The sequence below is a fragment of the Gekko japonicus genome, unplaced genomic scaffold (assembly GCF_001447785.1).
Source record: "Gekko japonicus isolate JY-2015 unplaced genomic scaffold, Gekko_japonicus_V1.1 scaffold1733, whole genome shotgun sequence".
Lineage (NCBI taxonomy): Eukaryota > Metazoa > Chordata > Lepidosauria > Squamata > Gekkonidae > Gekko > Gekko japonicus.
Genome location: NW_015161452.1, coordinates 279,857 through 296,995, shown reverse-complemented (window position 1 = coordinate 296,995; position 17,139 = coordinate 279,857). Strand labels below are relative to the sequence as shown.

The 17,139-nt window shown below is 45.2% G+C and overlaps 1 protein-coding gene across 1 annotated transcript in view; it reads right to left on the bottom strand.

Annotated features, from left to right (window-relative positions):
• Positions 1 to 17,139, bottom strand: part of CNTNAP4 (contactin associated protein-like 4) — a gene marked incomplete at its 3' end in the record, with an annotated part of 332,294 nt that overhangs the window by 97,198 nt on the left and 217,957 nt on the right. The window contains exons 5-7 of the mRNA XM_015429079.1: positions 7,769 to 7,972; positions 7,464 to 7,648; positions 4,525 to 4,668 (exon numbers count right to left, since the gene is read on the bottom strand). Coding sequence (XP_015284565.1) covers positions 4,525 to 4,668; positions 7,464 to 7,648; positions 7,769 to 7,972 — 533 coding nt within the window. The remainder of the gene's footprint in view (positions 1 to 4,524; positions 4,669 to 7,463; positions 7,649 to 7,768; positions 7,973 to 17,139) is intronic.

Genomic DNA, 17,139 nt, shown 5'->3' with positions numbered 1-17,139 from the left:
TTGGGAAAGCCATAATTTTGGCACAGCTGTTCTTGAAAAAGAGCAGTTTCTGCCAAGAGCTCTCTCAGCCCCACCTACCTCATAGGGTGTCTGTTGTGGGGAGGGGAAGGGAAAGGAGTTTGTAAGCTGCTCTGAGACACCTGTGTAATGAAGTGCAGGGTATAAATCCAATCTCTTCTCTTCTTCTTCTTCTTCTTAATCGCCTGAAATAGTCTTAGATTTGTTATTGTTTTAAATGTTTTAATTTACTACAGACTCCCTCATGGATCACTGCCTTGACGTGGCGAGGGGGCTTGCGTGGTTCGATGAGGCTGTGGGCTATGCCGTGGAGGGCCACCCAGGATAAAGAGTGATCCCCTGGAGAAGGAAATGGCAACCCACTCCAGTATCTTTGCCAAGAAAACTCCATGGACAGTATCAAAAGGCTAAAAGATATGACGCCAGAAGATGAGCCCCTCAGGGCAGATGGTGTCCATCATGCTACTGGGGAAGAGCAGAGGGCAAGTACAAGTAACCCCAGAAAGAGTGAAGCGACTGGGCCAAAGCGGAAAGGACGCTCAGTTGTGGATGTGTCTGATGGTGAAAGGAAAGTCCGATGCTGCAAAGAAGAATACTGCATAGGAACCTGGAATGTAAGATCTATGAATCAAGGTAAGCAAAGAAGATGGGGATGGCAAAGGATGAGATGGTTAGACAGTGTCATAGATGCAACGAACATGAAATTGAGGAAACTTCAGAGGATGGCGGAAGACAGGAAGGCCTGGCGTGATCTGGTCCATGGGGTCGTGGCGAGTCGGACTCGACTGTGCAACTGAACAACAACAACAAATTTACTACAGATGTATTTATTGAAATGTGGTTTGTTGACTGTATTGTTGAAATGTATTTCACTACTCTGAGCCCTATGTACAGGGAAGGGTGGTCTGTATATTAAATACAGAAATTATAAATGCAATTGTATTTCTAATAAAAGGTAGAATTTCCATAGAATTCTTTATATTGTAGGGTAGCACTGTAATCTGCTTGTAGATTATGGGAGTTGACACAGAACATATAGTGGGTAACTCAGATCAGGGCTAGATGTAGAAACTGCAAAATGCTAAGCCCCTCGTCAGACTTTCTGTCCTCAAGTTCCTGTTCCCCTGACTGCTTGGAAGGAAAATAAAATAAATCAAAAGATTAACTCACCAGAGTCTCCTACATAATGGCGTCACTTCTGTGGAATACTTGGAAGCGACAGTAACAGCTCTAGGAATTGCCCCCCACACACACACACAATGTCCCTGCCCACACCCTCTTGCCACTTCTCAGGCTGGCCTGGCAACCCTACATCCCTTTCAAACTGCTGATCCATCAGAATTGACAAATATCCAACTTAAAATTATCTATATATGTGTAAAGTTAGTACAATAGTGCAACAGTAACGCTTACGTAAGAAGTCACATGCAAGATTTTTTTAACATCAAGAAGCATCCAAAATGCAACCCTTTATTACAGGCTGAAGTGGCATGACACAACAACTGTATTTTTGAACTAGTTCTTGGTTATTATGGGAGAGTGTTTGGGGCTGCAGCTTTCCTCCTTTACGTTATTACGTTGAGCACATAGGGGGAAGGACCTGAACAAACTCTCATCTATCTCTCCTTATATATAAAAGACTTTTCGTGTCCCACTTTCCTCAGCGTTCCACACGCTCCCACAGCCTTTTGCCCGCTCGGCTGCCCATCTCGCGGACTCCCAATCCCCTGGCTGCATTGCCTCACTGCGTTGGCTTGCCCCTGCTCACATAGCTGGCAGCCAGCATATCGCTATCAGTCTGGAGGGAGCCGGCGAAGGGGATGGATGCTCTGCCAAGGGAGCAGCAACCCCTCCACAGGGAAGAAAGAGACAAACCTAGCGAGTGGCAGCAAGCAGGGGAAGCACTCACCTTCGCTGCCCCTTGTAGCCCCTCTCCCTCGGCCACAAGGCCAGCGCTTTGTCAGGGGAATAGCTCAGCGGGATGTACCACAGAGAAGGCTGCCCAGCACCTGTCAAAGGCTACCTCGCCTTCCTTCAGCAGCAGCGGCAGCTCCAGGGAGGGTCTGGCCTAGAGGAAATGAGCTGTGGCTCCTGGAAAGCCGGACACTCTCCTGAGGAAGACACTTCTCTTGGCTCCTGTGTGGGACTAACTGTGACTAACTGTCCCCTCAGTGGCTCTTGGTAGGCAACCAAGCTTGCTTCTGTAGTAAAAAAACAAAGGACTTTCAGCAGAACCCCCTACCCCACCCACTTTCCTGTCAGAATAAATTTAACATGAATCTCTCTCCTTTCTGGCTCCACCATGGCTGGCTGGCTGGCTGGCTAATGAGGTGGGCCAGTGACCATCAGACCATTCTCTTCAACCCCTTGCTGTGTGGCTGACTTTCCCCTAGAGTTGCCAATCTCCAGGTGGGACCTGGAGATCTCTCGCTGTTACAATTGATCTCCAGATGACAGAGATCAGTTCCCCTGGAGAAAATGGCGGCTTTGGAGAGTAGACCCTATGGCATTATCCCCTGCTCCTTCCAACCCCCCCCCAGTGCTGCCTTCCACAGGAGCCACCCCCCCAAATCTCCAGGTATTTCCCTAATCAGAACTGGCAACTGTCCTTTCTTCTCAGTGCCTGTAGCTAGGCAACCAGGTCCTTTCAGTAAAAGGTCCTTTCTACAGCTATTTTGGCCTTTGGGAAAAAACAAATTGGGGCCAGTCCTGATAGGGTTGCCAACTCCAGGTGAGAAATTCCTAGAGAATGGAGCCTGGAGAAGGTGAGGTTTGAGGAGGGGTTTAACCTCAGACAAGTACAATTCCATTGACTCCACCCTCCAAGCCAGCCATTCCTTCATGGGGAACCATTGTGTTGCCAGTCTCCAGGGGAGGGCTGGAGATCACGCAGAATTACAACTGCTTTTCAGATGACAGAGATCAGTTTCCCATGAGAAAATGGTGGCCTCTCTGTCATTATACCCTGCTGAGGCCGCCACAGCAAATTGACACTGAGTGCCCAAGGCTGGGGCACTCTCTCAGAGCCTCTTTCTAGAGCTCGTTGTATTTATTTCCACAATGGGCCTTATTTCTAGTAAAATATAAAAGGCAAGTCATGCTGGTGATGACTCACCTACTCTCCCATTGGCCACTGGGGAGTTTTAGTTCTCAGCTGGCCTTATTGCAACTGTAGCAAAGGGAATTAGAACTACAACTCCCAAGTTGGGAGTCCCAAGAGGCCATGGGGCATTTGCAGCTGAAGTGTTAATCAGTTATACTCAGGGGTCTTTTTGTAGAAAAAGAGCTGCAGGAGCTCATTAGCATATAGTATGCTAATGAGCTACTAGGCTATTAGCATATGCCACGCCCCCTGGCATCCCCTGAGCCACAGCACTTTTGGCGCAGGGAGCTGGGGGTGGGGCTTGCCACCGCCACCATTTGCCTGGGCTCCTGGGCTGCCGGAGCACGCTCCAGCCCCAAAAGACCCTTGGTTACACTGTTAAACAGTGGTTGCTGGGGAAGGGAAGGCCTGGACATCTCCCTGAATTACAATTGATCTCCAGACTACAGAGATCAATCCCCATCAAGAAAATGGTTGCTTTGGAGGTGAGCTCTATGGCAGTATACTTCACTGAAGTTCTTCAACAAACCTGGCCCTCCCATTATTATTGCCAACCTCCAAATCAGCACCTGGAGATCTCCAGCTATTACAACTGATCTCCAGATGACCAACATCAGTTCTCCTGGAGAAAATGGATGGTTTGGGCCGTGGATTCTATGCCATTATACCCTGCTGAGGTGCCTCCTCACCTGAAATCTTGCCCTCCCCAGGCTCTACCCCTCAAATCTACAGGTATTTCCCAACTCAGAGTATGCAACCCTGTACCTGGCTACATAACAGCTTTCCAGACCCTTGGAACCCAGAAGACATGGCATAGGCATAGGAGGAGGCATAGGAGGAGGTGCTTTTCTACCTTAGCTGTCACTGCATAGCCCCAAATCAACATAAGTCAGGGGTGGAGGAAACCATACCTGTTACCATGCAGCTCTCCTCCCATACTACCCACTTGGGGCAGCAAAATGACTTGAGACAGCCTTGCCTTATAGTTAAACAGAAGGAAATAAACATGGCTCGCCTCCCTCTATTTTCCCCTTCCCTCTGCCGCCCCACCAGTCACAGCCAGGACACTCACCTGGAACCACTTTCTAGAGCTTGTTGCATTTCTTCCCACAACAGACGTTACTCCTAGTCATTTATAATTCTTACCTCCAGTCCTTTCAGCAGATCCTTCATGCAAAGATTCAGTAATACTAGCTTCTGCTGCATGATTTATGGTTTGATCCACAAACCAATTAAACAGGACTACTTAAATTTAAGCCAGTTTCATTCCAATAAAATTAATGGGACACAGTTGCCTTAAATCCAGTTGGCTAACTGCTTTGTGGATTGCAAGCTTATGCTGTGATTTAAATGTTCTTATAAATCAGTAAACAATTTAAAGTGTCCTTTTATATTTCTCTTACCATTATGTTGATTTGAGGTTTATGTCTCTTGGCCAAATCAATAACATTCACACCATTGTAATAAAGATTTTCAAAGCATCCCTGAAATGTTTTCCATGGTAATATGCCTGGTTTTCCTGGCATTGGAATCCCTCCAAAGCTGAGCTTAGAAAGAGAAGAAAAATCAATAATAGTATTAAGTAATTTTCAGAAAATCTCGTTACAGTGTTGACGATAAAAATGTTAACAATGGTACAGCAACAGCCACATATTGGACAATTTAGAATGAATCTATTTTCTATATTTTAAAAGTTGTCAATGTATTAATTTAAAATATAGTTTAAAATTCAGACTGCAAGATAACAAATTAAGTAAGAAGGCAAGAAACAATCTATTAAATATATGTGCCCTAATTCTCAAAAAAACAAAACAAAAAACAGTCATTTTGAGAAAGGAAATGTATCTTAATTTAGTACATTAGAATTTATATAAAATATTATGCAGTTTTTTTAAAAAAAAATCTGTTTCAGCATGTTATATAAAATGTTTGCATTGCATTAAGTGATCACAGTTAAGAGGTCATTGTGACAATTACAACTGATCAATGAAATGCAATGCACTTTAGCACGTATTTATTGTTCTTGTACCAGTACCCCAAATAATGACACAGAACACCACTATGTGAGTTAACCAGTTTATTAAATGCTGATTTACATCACTGAAATTAGTGTGAGTTGCCGCTAACAGGCAGCCTACAACAGCTACTAGTGTTTGGGGCAAATTCACCCTGGCTTAGGGCTGCCATCCCCCCGACAGGGGTGGGGTTTGCCTGCTTTCAGGCCCCCAGATCTGCTGGCCCTGATTCAGCCGGTGGGGATACCCTTCCCCCAAAGTGCCCTGTTCCCGCCAATGCGTCCGACACAATGATGTCACCTGGAGGTGATGTCATCGCAGAGGGCATGTTGCAGGGAGGACGCTCCATCACTCGAAAAAACTATGTTTACCATAGAGTTTTTCCTTGAAAGATAGAGCATACCCCGCAACATTCCCTGTGCAATGAAATCACTTCTGGGTGACACCATTGTGGCACGTGCGCTGAAGAAGCCCCGGAGAAGGACTAGGACCCCCGCCAGCAGCCAGGTAAGACCTGACAAACCTACCCTGGCTCCAAACTCAGCCAGCATTATTGCTGCATGTAAAACAGTGCCAAGAGCTGTTATGCCTTATTCATCCACAATCTGCTTCTACAACTGAGGACTTAGTTGATGCTGCTCAATCACCAAGGGTGTTCCCTCCCCAGCCCATCAAGCTCCTTGAGCCATCAAATGGCTAGTTCAGAAGCGCTCCATATCCTTAGATGGCTCAGGGTGCTTGCCAAGTATCCCTACCTATACTGTAGCAACTTAGACCTTTCCTGCCAAAACTAGTTGTAGCCTAACTCTATGTTTTCCCCTCAAATGGCTGTGGCCCCGCCCCCAGCGTGCCCAGCGTCATCACGTCACATCTGGGTGACGTGCACGCCGGGGTGGGGTTTCCCCCGGGGCCCGATTCCGCGGCGGCGGAAATCGAGCCTCCAAAGCGGAGGGAAATCTCCCCCCCCCGGGGGGAATTGGCAGCCCTAAGCCTAACCAGTCAAAAGACTAAGCCTACTTAGAGCATTGGCATGTGGAATGGTATAGTGTAGCCTGATCTTGTCAGACTTTGGAAGCTAAGCAGGGTTGGTACTTAGAGGGGAGCCCACTAAGGAAGACGCTGAAGAGAAAGATAATGTCAAACCACCTCTGCTTAATCACTTGCCCTGAAGACTCTATGGGGCTGTGATTTGATGACCCTTTACAGACACAGTAAGAATGCCACCCCTCTCTAAGGCACTGTGGAACAGATGAGGAAAAATCCCCTTCCCAGCCAATTTGAACAAGGTCCCAAAATTCCTGCTCAACCACTCAAAAGGTGATCAGACATTCCCACATTTTCCATTCAGAGAGTGGGTTGGCCAACTTGCAGGAAGAACCTGCTGTCGAGAGTGAGCTTCCATGGGACATCTCCATTTGTACAAATGGAAGCTGCTCTGCTATTTGAAACAAAGTGGTTGCAGGTGGAAGAACTGTATCCAACCTTCAACACCCTTATAATATTGTTGAATTGGGCATGATTCTGTGGCTCACTACACTGACAAAAAAAAAACCCAAGTAAATCCAATATAAAGTTGTTCACTCCAGTGCAAGGGGAAAGCCAGCCTTTTCTAAAGGCAATAGCACCTCAGCCTGTTGTTGTCAGCTTCCAGTCCAAAGGTCAACAGTGCAGCATTAAATTGCTCAGTGCTGCATGTGACTACATTTTTCCTGCCCCTTCCTGCTCCGAAACTTGTCACTCACCTTATCCCTGTCTGCCTGTTGATAGGTTATAAGCATAGATAACAGAAACATGAGATGGAAGGAGTCTGGAGAAGGCACAGATGCCTTGCATCCTATTGTCATGGAATTCAATGATACAGGGCTGATCTTCAAGATGCAACTCTTACATCCATGTTGCTGCTATATTTTTGTTTCTTCCGAACGCCTAGTCCTACATGGTACTACTATATTACACAAGGACCCCCTCAATAGACTGTACAATAGAAACTTTACAGTTACAAAATAAATATCGGGCTGGTAAATATTACAGAAATGTCAGGAGCTTCCACTTGTAATCTGCACAGCAGCAAATTTGCATATTACTACTACTTCATTGGCAGACAGAGCCAGTTTGGTGTCATGGTTAAAAGCAGCAGACTCTAATCTGGATAACCTGGTTTGTTTGATTGATTAATTAATTAATTAATTGTACTGGCAGTATGGAAGGTCCAATAAGAGTCTGGATTTTAAAGTATTCCATCAAACAGCTCATGTCCCCTTTCAATTGTATAATTGCAAATTGCATTTTTACAACAAAGTCTAATAAATGAAAGATAATTTTCACACCTCATAATCAAGGTCCAAATAATTGAATTCTCCCTTTGCATGAAAATGGTGAGTGTGTTTATCAACTGTAAAATTCACTTGATTATTGAAATGTTCAATGAGGACTGAATGCCAATGCTGATCATCCAAAAGGCTACCCAGAGTGATATTAATCTGGGCATCAGCAGAATACATTTTAGCATCACCTTCAAGAGGAGAAAAACAAACTGTTAGGTCTATGGTAATAAACAAAGTGGACACTGGAACTTACATAGTCAGTTTATACATTTTTAAAATTATGAATTAGATAAACCATCTAATGGTACCTATGTTGATGAGTAAAGAAAGCTTTCCATTAAATAAAGCCAAGGTGATATGGTCTCCATTCTGTCCTTCTCTGTGGAGCAGGACCCCATCCCTCTGGATAGTTTTAAATTTCAGAGAAATTACATCTTTCAGTGCTGTTGTGGATTTGGGGTTAAATCTGAAGATCAGCAAACTTTTCCCATCAAAATCTGCCACCTCAGACCCTAGAAGCAACATAAATACAGGATCTCTTACAACAAGAAGACAAACATTGCATTTTTCTCCCCTTTGAGATAATCATTGTGAACGTTTAATACATTTTCCCATTCCACTCTATAAACAACACAATCAAAGTTGCTTTCCTAATGTGTCTGTCATGGCTGTTTCCAGATCTGTCATATACAGACTGATCAAAAAGCAATGACCTGTGCTTTAGGACAGGAGACATTTCAGCGGAAAAAATAGTTATCAGTGGTGGTGGTATAGGAGGAAAGCTATTTCAGGTTCAGTGGCATCCCTTGGATCTATCCAATTTGCATTTAAAAATACAATTTGTTTTAATTTGGTATAGTTACTTTTTTATACTTCTAGTAACCATAAACTGCATCTAAAGAAGCACAAGTGGGGAATCTTTTTATAGAAATAACCCTTCCTACCTTCCCTTGACTTCTACAGGTTCCCACCACTGGGCACCCTAAAACTGCTCCTGATGTTCAAGAGACCTTTGGAATCAGCATGGGACACGGCACAGGGCCCCCCTGCTGCTTCCCATGGGGGGGGGGAATCTGCAGTAATCTCAGAGCCCTATTGTATAAGGATAAGTGATGGGGGAGAGATGGGCTTGCATCCATCTAGAGTGACTGCCTGCACCACAATTGGCCAAAAGTGCATATATAAAAATCTCATAGCTTCAGTAGGTGTCAGCATTTTACCAACAGAAATATACTTTCAGTCTCATGATGCATTATCTTGTCTCTTTCAAGGTCATATGTATTCACTTCACCAAAAAGAAAAGATTTTTGAGACCAATAATATAAAATAGTATCTGCCACAATCCATTACATCCTGACTTAGAAATATATAAAGGAACTGATAATGGTAGAGTAAAGCTCATAGAGTATTCACACTTCATAAGTAAAGAAGACAAAGGAGGTAATAGTTCTTGAAAGATACATTTATGAAATAAATGAAGATGTAACAAAAAGCCAATAATATATAAAGTCATTTTAACTCATTGACTGACTTCTAAGTCTGCTATCTAACTTTACCTTTTTTAAAAAAAAATTGCACCACAGTTTGGGCACAATCCACTAGAACTCTGTGTAAATTCCACTGAAATGAATCCACAATGTATGATTGATTATGTCCATGGCTCCGAGGTGGTGGCGGAGAGGCCGGTCCTTCCCCCCCCCCTTTGCCGGGCTTGGCGGTGGCAAGGCCAGTCCTCCCACCCTTTGCCAGGCTGGCCACCTGGCCCCGAGGAGGAGGAGGCGGCGGCGGTGAGGCCAGCTACAGAGCGTTCCCCGCACATGCGCAGGGGACGCTCTGTCACTTTCGGGGGGATTTAAACATCCCCCCGAGATTTTTTCTACTTTTTCGATTTTTGTGCACACGTGGGGATTGGCCCACGTGTGCACAAACCTCCCCCTCCCCCCCAAGTGCCCCCGGAGTGCTGATTTAGCGATCCGCCCTCAGGGGGCAACTTGGCTATTAGATATATAGATATGGAGCAGAGGTCCATCAGTGGCTATTAGCCACAAGGTATAGATAGGGACTCTGGGGCAAGTGATGCTTTGTCATCTTGGTGCTTGGGGGGGTCAACAGTGGGAGGGTTTCTAATGTCCTGCCCCCACTGGTGGACCTCCTGATGGCACTGGTATTTCTGGCCTCTGTGTGATACAGAGTGTTGGACTGGATGGGCCTTTGGCCTGATCCAACATTGGCATCTCTTATGTTCTTATGTTCTTATAAAAAGTCAGTTTTGTTTAGGACCAATGAAGCTACCTACAATCTCTTTCTATGCTAGCACAATGTTAGTTTTATCTTTTTTAAAAAAAAAATCTTAAAATGTGTTCTTTTATGTTAGGTGTTTAAAAAGTTTTTCTTCCCAGAACACTGAATGGAATAACACTATACAGTACTAAGTAGTAACTTTCCCCCCTCCCTGTGGAAAAGTACAAGGAGGAATGCTAATATCTCTTTGTAAATTTATGAAGCTTAAAAGGATCCATCTCATCTACTCAGGCTGCTAGTAGATTCCCTGACAGAGTGGAATGCAGACTGAGTTTCTACTTTTGATCCAGAACAATGTTCTTTCTAGTTCTCTCTCTCTCTCTCTCTCTCTCTCTCTCTCTCTCTCTCTCACACACACACACACACACACACACACACATCTTTTCTCACCAGCCCACACCCCACACACACACACACACACACACAACTCTTTTCTTGACAGTCACCAACAATTTTAATTCACCAGTGTTTAACTTTACTGCTTTTATTTTAATCAATCATTTCACATGCACGTTCCTTTTTCCTGTACCCTAAGAGGTTACCTTATACAAACTGCTAAGGATACTTAACACAGGGCTATCTCTGAACAAAGATCAGCCACTGTGAAAACACAAACCAACCATTCAGAGCCAGTGTCCCAATGGCTTGATCAATCCAATTACATCACTATGGGGAATATGGTATGAAACGTTTAGCAAGTATTCACAGCAGGAGACCACAACGTTCCAAGTCATTAAAGAAAAAAATGGGGAGGGTGGGACTGAAACAACCAGAAAGAAAGAGTTTAAAATGGCTACACAAGCTAGAATAGAAATATGCTTCTGCTCACGTGGACCACTGTATACTGTCAGACCACTGGTCTATCAAGAATGGCATTGTCTACTCTGACTGGCAGCTACTCTTCTGCATCTCATGCAGAGTCTCGGAGTCTTTCGCATTATCCACTACCTGATCCTTTTGAATGGAGATGCTGCGGACTAAATTTGGCATATGGTTTACTACTGAGCCACAGCCTCTTCCCTAAACTAACTCAGTAAAACTGCAACAAGCAATTAAATAAATTCAATTTCATCTTGCCTGTACTGTATTATAAAAGAAACCATTTGAAATGCTATTATCCCATTTAAACTGATAATCCTAGGATTTTTTTTTTCATTTTTAAATTTCATTTTACAGAATTTATGCCCTGCCTTTCTGACCTCATAATGCTCACAAAGATGGCTAACACATAAAAAAAATCTTTAATAATAATTCCCTTATGTATTGGCCATTTCCAGCTCTCCATTTGCTGTGCTGTGCGCTCCATCAGCCATTGGCCCATCAACTGCCACTCAAGAGTAATTGTGTGCCATTGGCTGGGTGCTGGGTCCATTCTTCTTTTCCACCCACTGCCACCTCAACCACTGTTCCCTGTCAGAATAACTGTCAAAAGGCTGTCTCTCCTGATGAAGACACTTCCCCTGCTTGGCTCCTGTTTGACTAACTTTTCCCTCAGTGGCTGTCGCTATGTAACCAAGATTCGGTCTGTCAGTAAAAAGACAAAGGATTTAAGCCCTTTCCAGGCTTTTGTGGGGAATTCATTGGGGCCAGTCCTGACTAGGGTTGCCAGCTCCAGGTTGGAAACTTTGAGGGATGGAGCCTGGAGAGAGTGAGGTTTGAGGAGGGGTGGGACCTCAGACAGGTACAGTGCCATAGCTCTACCCTCCAAACCAGCCATTTCCTCCTGGGGAACCATTGTTGCCAATCTCCAGGTGGGGGCTGCAGATTACACAGAATTACAACTGCTCTCTAGGAGGGAGGAGGAGGAGCAATGCTCCCTCTAAGCTGTGGAGTCTTGTGAGCAAAAATTCTACATTGTGAGCTATTGGCATTAAAGATGTGAGCGAGTGATTTGGCTACTGCATAAATTAGTTTGCTCTGGAGCCATCCTTCCTGAGCTAAGACAAAGATGTGTGAGCCATAGGCTAAAAAACTGTGAGCTAGCTCACACTAACTCAACTTAGAGGGAACACTTGAGATGGAAAGCTGAAGTCAGAGGGGCAGATAAAAGTAGGTTGATGGTTGGCTGGGAGGGTGATAGGGTTGCCAGCTCCTTATTGGGAAATTCCTAGAGATTTGAGGGGTGGAGCCTGGAGATGGTGAGGTTTGAGGAGGGGTGGGACATCAGGTACAATGCCATAGACTCCACCCTCCAAACCAGCCATTCCCTCCTGAGGAACCATTGTTGCCAATCTCCAGGTGAAGGCTGGAGAACACTCAGAATTACAACTGCTCCTCAGGTAGCAGCAGGGGTCATTTCATAGAAAAAGAGCTGCAGGAGCTCAATAGAATACCTAATAGGCTATTAGCATAATAGCCCATTAGCATATGCCATGCCCCTTGACATCAATGGAAGTGATGTCAGAAGGGGAAGCAAAAGGGGGGGAGGCATCTTCAAAAGCCTCCCCTTCCCTTCCCCAGGTGGGCTGGGCGGGAATCGAAAAGAGAAGGGGTTTAAAATGGCAGGTGAGCTGGGGAAGGAGAGGTGAAGCTTTTAAAGATGCCTCCCCCCCTAAACTTTAACCCCCTTCTCATTGGAGTTGCACTGCAGCAGTGGCAGGATCTTCCCATTGTCCTGAGGATGGGACTCCCACCCCCCCGGCAAGGAGCAACACCACCCCCACAGGACCTGAGAGATGCACCACAACCCCCCTGGCACTCACCTGGGAGGCAAGACGAGCTGGGAGGGAGCCCGGGACAGTGGGATGGGCAGAGCTGCCGCCAACACCAGCCCTCATTGAATCCCCAGTGGGAGATGTCAGTGCAGCCAAGATGCAGCGTGCCGGGAAAGAGATGATCATGCCGGGCCTATGCCCTGGCGCAAGAGCACGCCCACGCAGCAGAGCTAGGAGGCCCAGGGGAGAAGAGACGGAAGCCAAAGGGACCCCACCCCTGGAGCCACATCGGAAGCTTTGTAGGGGGGCGGGGCCAGGGAGGGGAACAGCCCCGGGGGGAGCAGGGCACACTGGGAGAGGGGAGGAGGATATAAAAAGGGAAGAAGGAGAGGAGGCTGGGGATAACTCCTGTATGACAGGGTGAAGCCGAGAGAGAGGGCACCCCATCCAGCAGGGCCGGAAGGAGAGGGAAGTTGACGCAACCTCCCTCCCTCGTCCAGGTGTCTGAGGCCACAATACTCCTTCCAGACAGGAGGGGAAAGGCATCGTGGCTGGGCTCGGTGGCATAGGGAGCTCAAATGAGAAGGACGGCGACGGGTTGTCATCGAGCTCCTGTGACACCCATTATATTCTATGGGGCCATAAAATATAATGGGAAGATTGCGCCGCTACTGCGGCGTGCAGGGCAGGGAGCTGGGGGTGGGACTTGTGCCCACTCCTGGGCTGCTGGAGTGGCACTCTGGTGTGCTCTGGCCCCAAATGACCCCTGGGTAACAGAGATCAGTTCCTCTGGAGAAAATGGTGGACTCTGTGTTATTATACCCTGCTGAGGTTGCCACAGCAAATTGATGCTGTGTGCCCAAGGCTCGGGCACTCTCCCAGAGCCTCTTTCTAGAACTTGTTGTAATTATTTCCACAATGGGCCTTATTCCTAGTATATAATAAAATCACATCTTAAAAAACATTAAAAATCAACAAAACATATCATTAAAACAATAAAGACAGAGCTAAAATGCACACACACAAACATAAAAACAATCAATCATTGGGCAAAAAGGAGGGACTACTAATGGAATGTCAATCAAAACAAAAAAAGGTCATCACCTGCTGGTGGAAGATGACAACAGAAGGGGAAAGACAAGTCCTGGAAAGGGAACACACAAGTCTTGGGTGGACAGTTTCAAATTTTTGGTTCTATGACCAAGAAGTCCCTCTCACAGGTTGCCACTGCCTAATCTCAGAAGGTGGGGAAAGCAGGGCCTCAGAAAATACCTGCAGTGGTTAGACAAATTCATAAGGGAGCAGATGGTCCTTCAGGTATGTTGGTCCCAAATTTTATAAGGTTTTAAAATTCAATACCAGCACTTTGAATTTTCCATGGAAACAGTTTGCAAACCTGTGTCGTCAGGTATGTTGGTCCCAAATTTTATAAGGCTTTAAAATTCAATACCAGCATGGAAACAGTTTGCAAACCTGTGTCAGTAGGCCAAGACTGGAGTGATATGGTCCATAGAACCCACTCCAGTCAGCATCCTGGCTGCATCATTCTGCATCAACTGAATATTCTGAACACTTGTCAAGGCCATGTAGAGTATATAGTAGTAATCTAATCCAGATGTAACCAGGGCTTGCACAACTGTAGTCATATATTTTCTGCCCAGGAAAGGCTGTACCTAGCTAACCAGTTGAAGGTGGCCACAGCTGCCACCTGAATATACAGCAGTAGACCTGGGTCCAAGCGCACCCCCAGAATAAGGACTTGTTCCTTTAAGGGGAGTGCAACCCCAACCAGAACAACTGAGACTTTAAATCCTCTCTTAAACCTTCTGCTCACCATTTTGTTGGGATTAAGCTTCAGCTTCTTAGCCTGCATCCACTCCAAAAGTGCCTCCATACACCAGTTCAGGGTTTTTACAACCTCCCTGGGATCAGCCAGAAGAATGAGAAAGAACTGAATGTCATCTACATATTGGTGAAAGTTCAGCCCAAAACTTCAGCAGTTTCATATAGATATTGAGCAGCATAGGGGATAGGACCCCACAGGCCAGAGATCAAGGAGCTAAGCAGTAGTCCTTCTAGCACCACCTTCAGAAACCTACCCTCCAGGTAGACCCAGAACCACTGCAAAACAGTGCCTTCCAATTAGGGTTGCCAAGTTTACTTACCTGGCCAGCTGGGGTCTCCCAATGTCCTTCTGGGAGACTGTATATGGGACATTTTCAGGCCCACTTCCGGTTTTGGGCACTCTGGTTTTTGGGCAAAACTCTATGGTAAATTTGGCTTCAAACCATAGAGTGTCACCCCCAACTGGAAAAAGGCCCAAAACCAAAAGTAGGCCCAAAAAGGTCAGTTAGAGGTGGGATTTCTCCCGGCCAGCCATCTGGCTGGTGGCAGGCAAGAGGGGGGGCTGGCAACCCTACTCCCAATCCAAGCACAGAAAGGCGGCCCAGAAGGATACCATGATCAATGGTATTGAATACCACTGAGAGGTTCAAGAGAATTAACCAAGTCACACTCCCTCTGTCCTTCTGGTGTAGGTCATCTACCTGGGCAACCAATGCTGTTTCAGTCCCAGGCCTAAAACCAAATTGGAAGAGATCCAAGCAATCTACTTCATCCAGGAACGCCTGAAGTTGTCTAGCCACCACCAGTTCAATAATTATGCTCAGGAATGGAACATTTAAGACCAGTCATTAGTTATTGAGATCTCCTGAGTCCAGGATAGGGTTCTTTAGAAGGCGGCACCTACCATTTGGACTCAGTAAATTTAAGTAGTCAGGAAGGGCAATGATCATATAAGCATGTGGTAGGCCTAAAACTTCCAAGAAATCTCTAAAAAGTATCAGAAGCAGACAAATCGGCACCCTGGCACCATCTGACCCTGTCACTGCTAATGTAGAGTCCAAGTCAGAATTTAATGTGATAGATTTTATATCCCTACTTTTTAACCAGCCATTAATATTCATCAGAATCCTACTAGGAATTCTCCCCCCACCTTTGCTAGTAAAATGAGGACGTTTTACTTTGGTAAGGACAGTTCAAAGGAGGACACTGGAACTCTCAGTGTATCCATCAAGGTTGTTTTTTTTTTAATCAGCACATTTCCACCAAGAAAATTAGACCATTAAAACTGGGACATCAAGTCCGTAACAAATTACAAGTTCAATCTATTTTTAATATGTTGCCATCCATCCTTGGCACAGGGCAGCAGATAAATAAAAATCAATTAATGAATTAATTAGCATTACTGTTTGTGCCTCTACAATCACCACTAGTGATAAAATAAAACCTATCCATGCTATCTTGAACGTTATCTTTCTTGGATTTTCTGTTTTTTGACCTTCACATTAAAAAGACAAAAGTGAGCGAAAATGTGAACTTAATTTATTAAAAGAAATACTATTAATATTACTGCACCACTCTGCAAAGTTTGAAGCTTTCCTCAAGCTTAAGGAAACTTAATCTGGTTTAAGTAGGTCTTCTGTTGATGAAAAACAGCTTAGGCTGCAGGAAGACTCCTTAGTATGGAAAAAATCTTCAAACTTTGCTGAGTTGAATGGCAGGGTCCCAGCCAACAGCTTCATTTGTGCTGTGTTTGCAATATGGACAAATGTAAGCTTGTTAGGTTATTTTATTTCTAAGAAGAGTGCATAGTATTCCAGGAATTTGGTATAGCTGTGTTCCATAAAGTTCTCAGTTCAAGACTTGCTTTTGCCCAGACTTACTAAGACACCTATATGGACTATAAGGAAGGCCGAGCGCCGAAGAATAGATTCTTTTGAACTATGGTGCTGGAGAAGACTCTTGAGAGTCCCTTGGACTGCAAGAAGAACAAATCAGTCAATCCTAAAAGAAATCAACCCTGACTGTTCCCTGGAAGGCCAGATAATGAAACTGAAGCTCAAATACTTTGGCCACCAAATGAGAAGGGAGCACTCACTGGAGAAGACCCTAATGCTGGGAAAGATTGAAGGTCAAAGAAAACGGGGACGGCAAAGGATGAGATGGTTAGACAGTGTCATAGATGCAACGAACATGAAATTGAGCACACTTCAGAGGACGGCGGAAGACCGGAAGGCCTGGCGTGATCTGGTCCATGGGGTCGCAAAGAGTCGGACTCGACTGTGCGACTGAACAACAACAACAACTAAGACATCTTAGGCAAACAACTCTTTGTCAGCCTCAACCACCCATCTGAAATATGAGGAAAACAACACTGAGCTACTTTATAAAGTACTTATAAAGTATAATTTACAAGAGAACAATGGGGTGGATCCAACCATGTGTGAACTTTGTAGAACAGGACTTTCCTGATTTCCCCTCCTGCTGCAGCCCACTGAGCATCCTGAAATTTTGGCCATAGTGGGTCAGCACAGGAGCCAAAGTGAGGGTGTGCAGTGGCGGAGGAATTCCCATCCTCTCTTCTGCAAACTGAAATGTCATCCACTCAAAGGAACTGCATAGTTGAATACACCTACTCTTATTTACCAACTCTGGATTGGGAAATTCCTGGATATTTGGGATGGAGCTGAGGGAGGGCAGTTTTTGGAATGAAAGGAGCCTAGTAGGGATTTAAGGCTACAGAATCCACCCTTTGAAGTTACCATTTTATCCAGGGGAACTGATATCTGTAGTCTGGAAATCAGTTGTAATTCTGGGACAACTCCAGGCTCCACCCTACCCAAGAGACTTGAGGCCAAGTCCGACGATTCAGTTCCAACTGT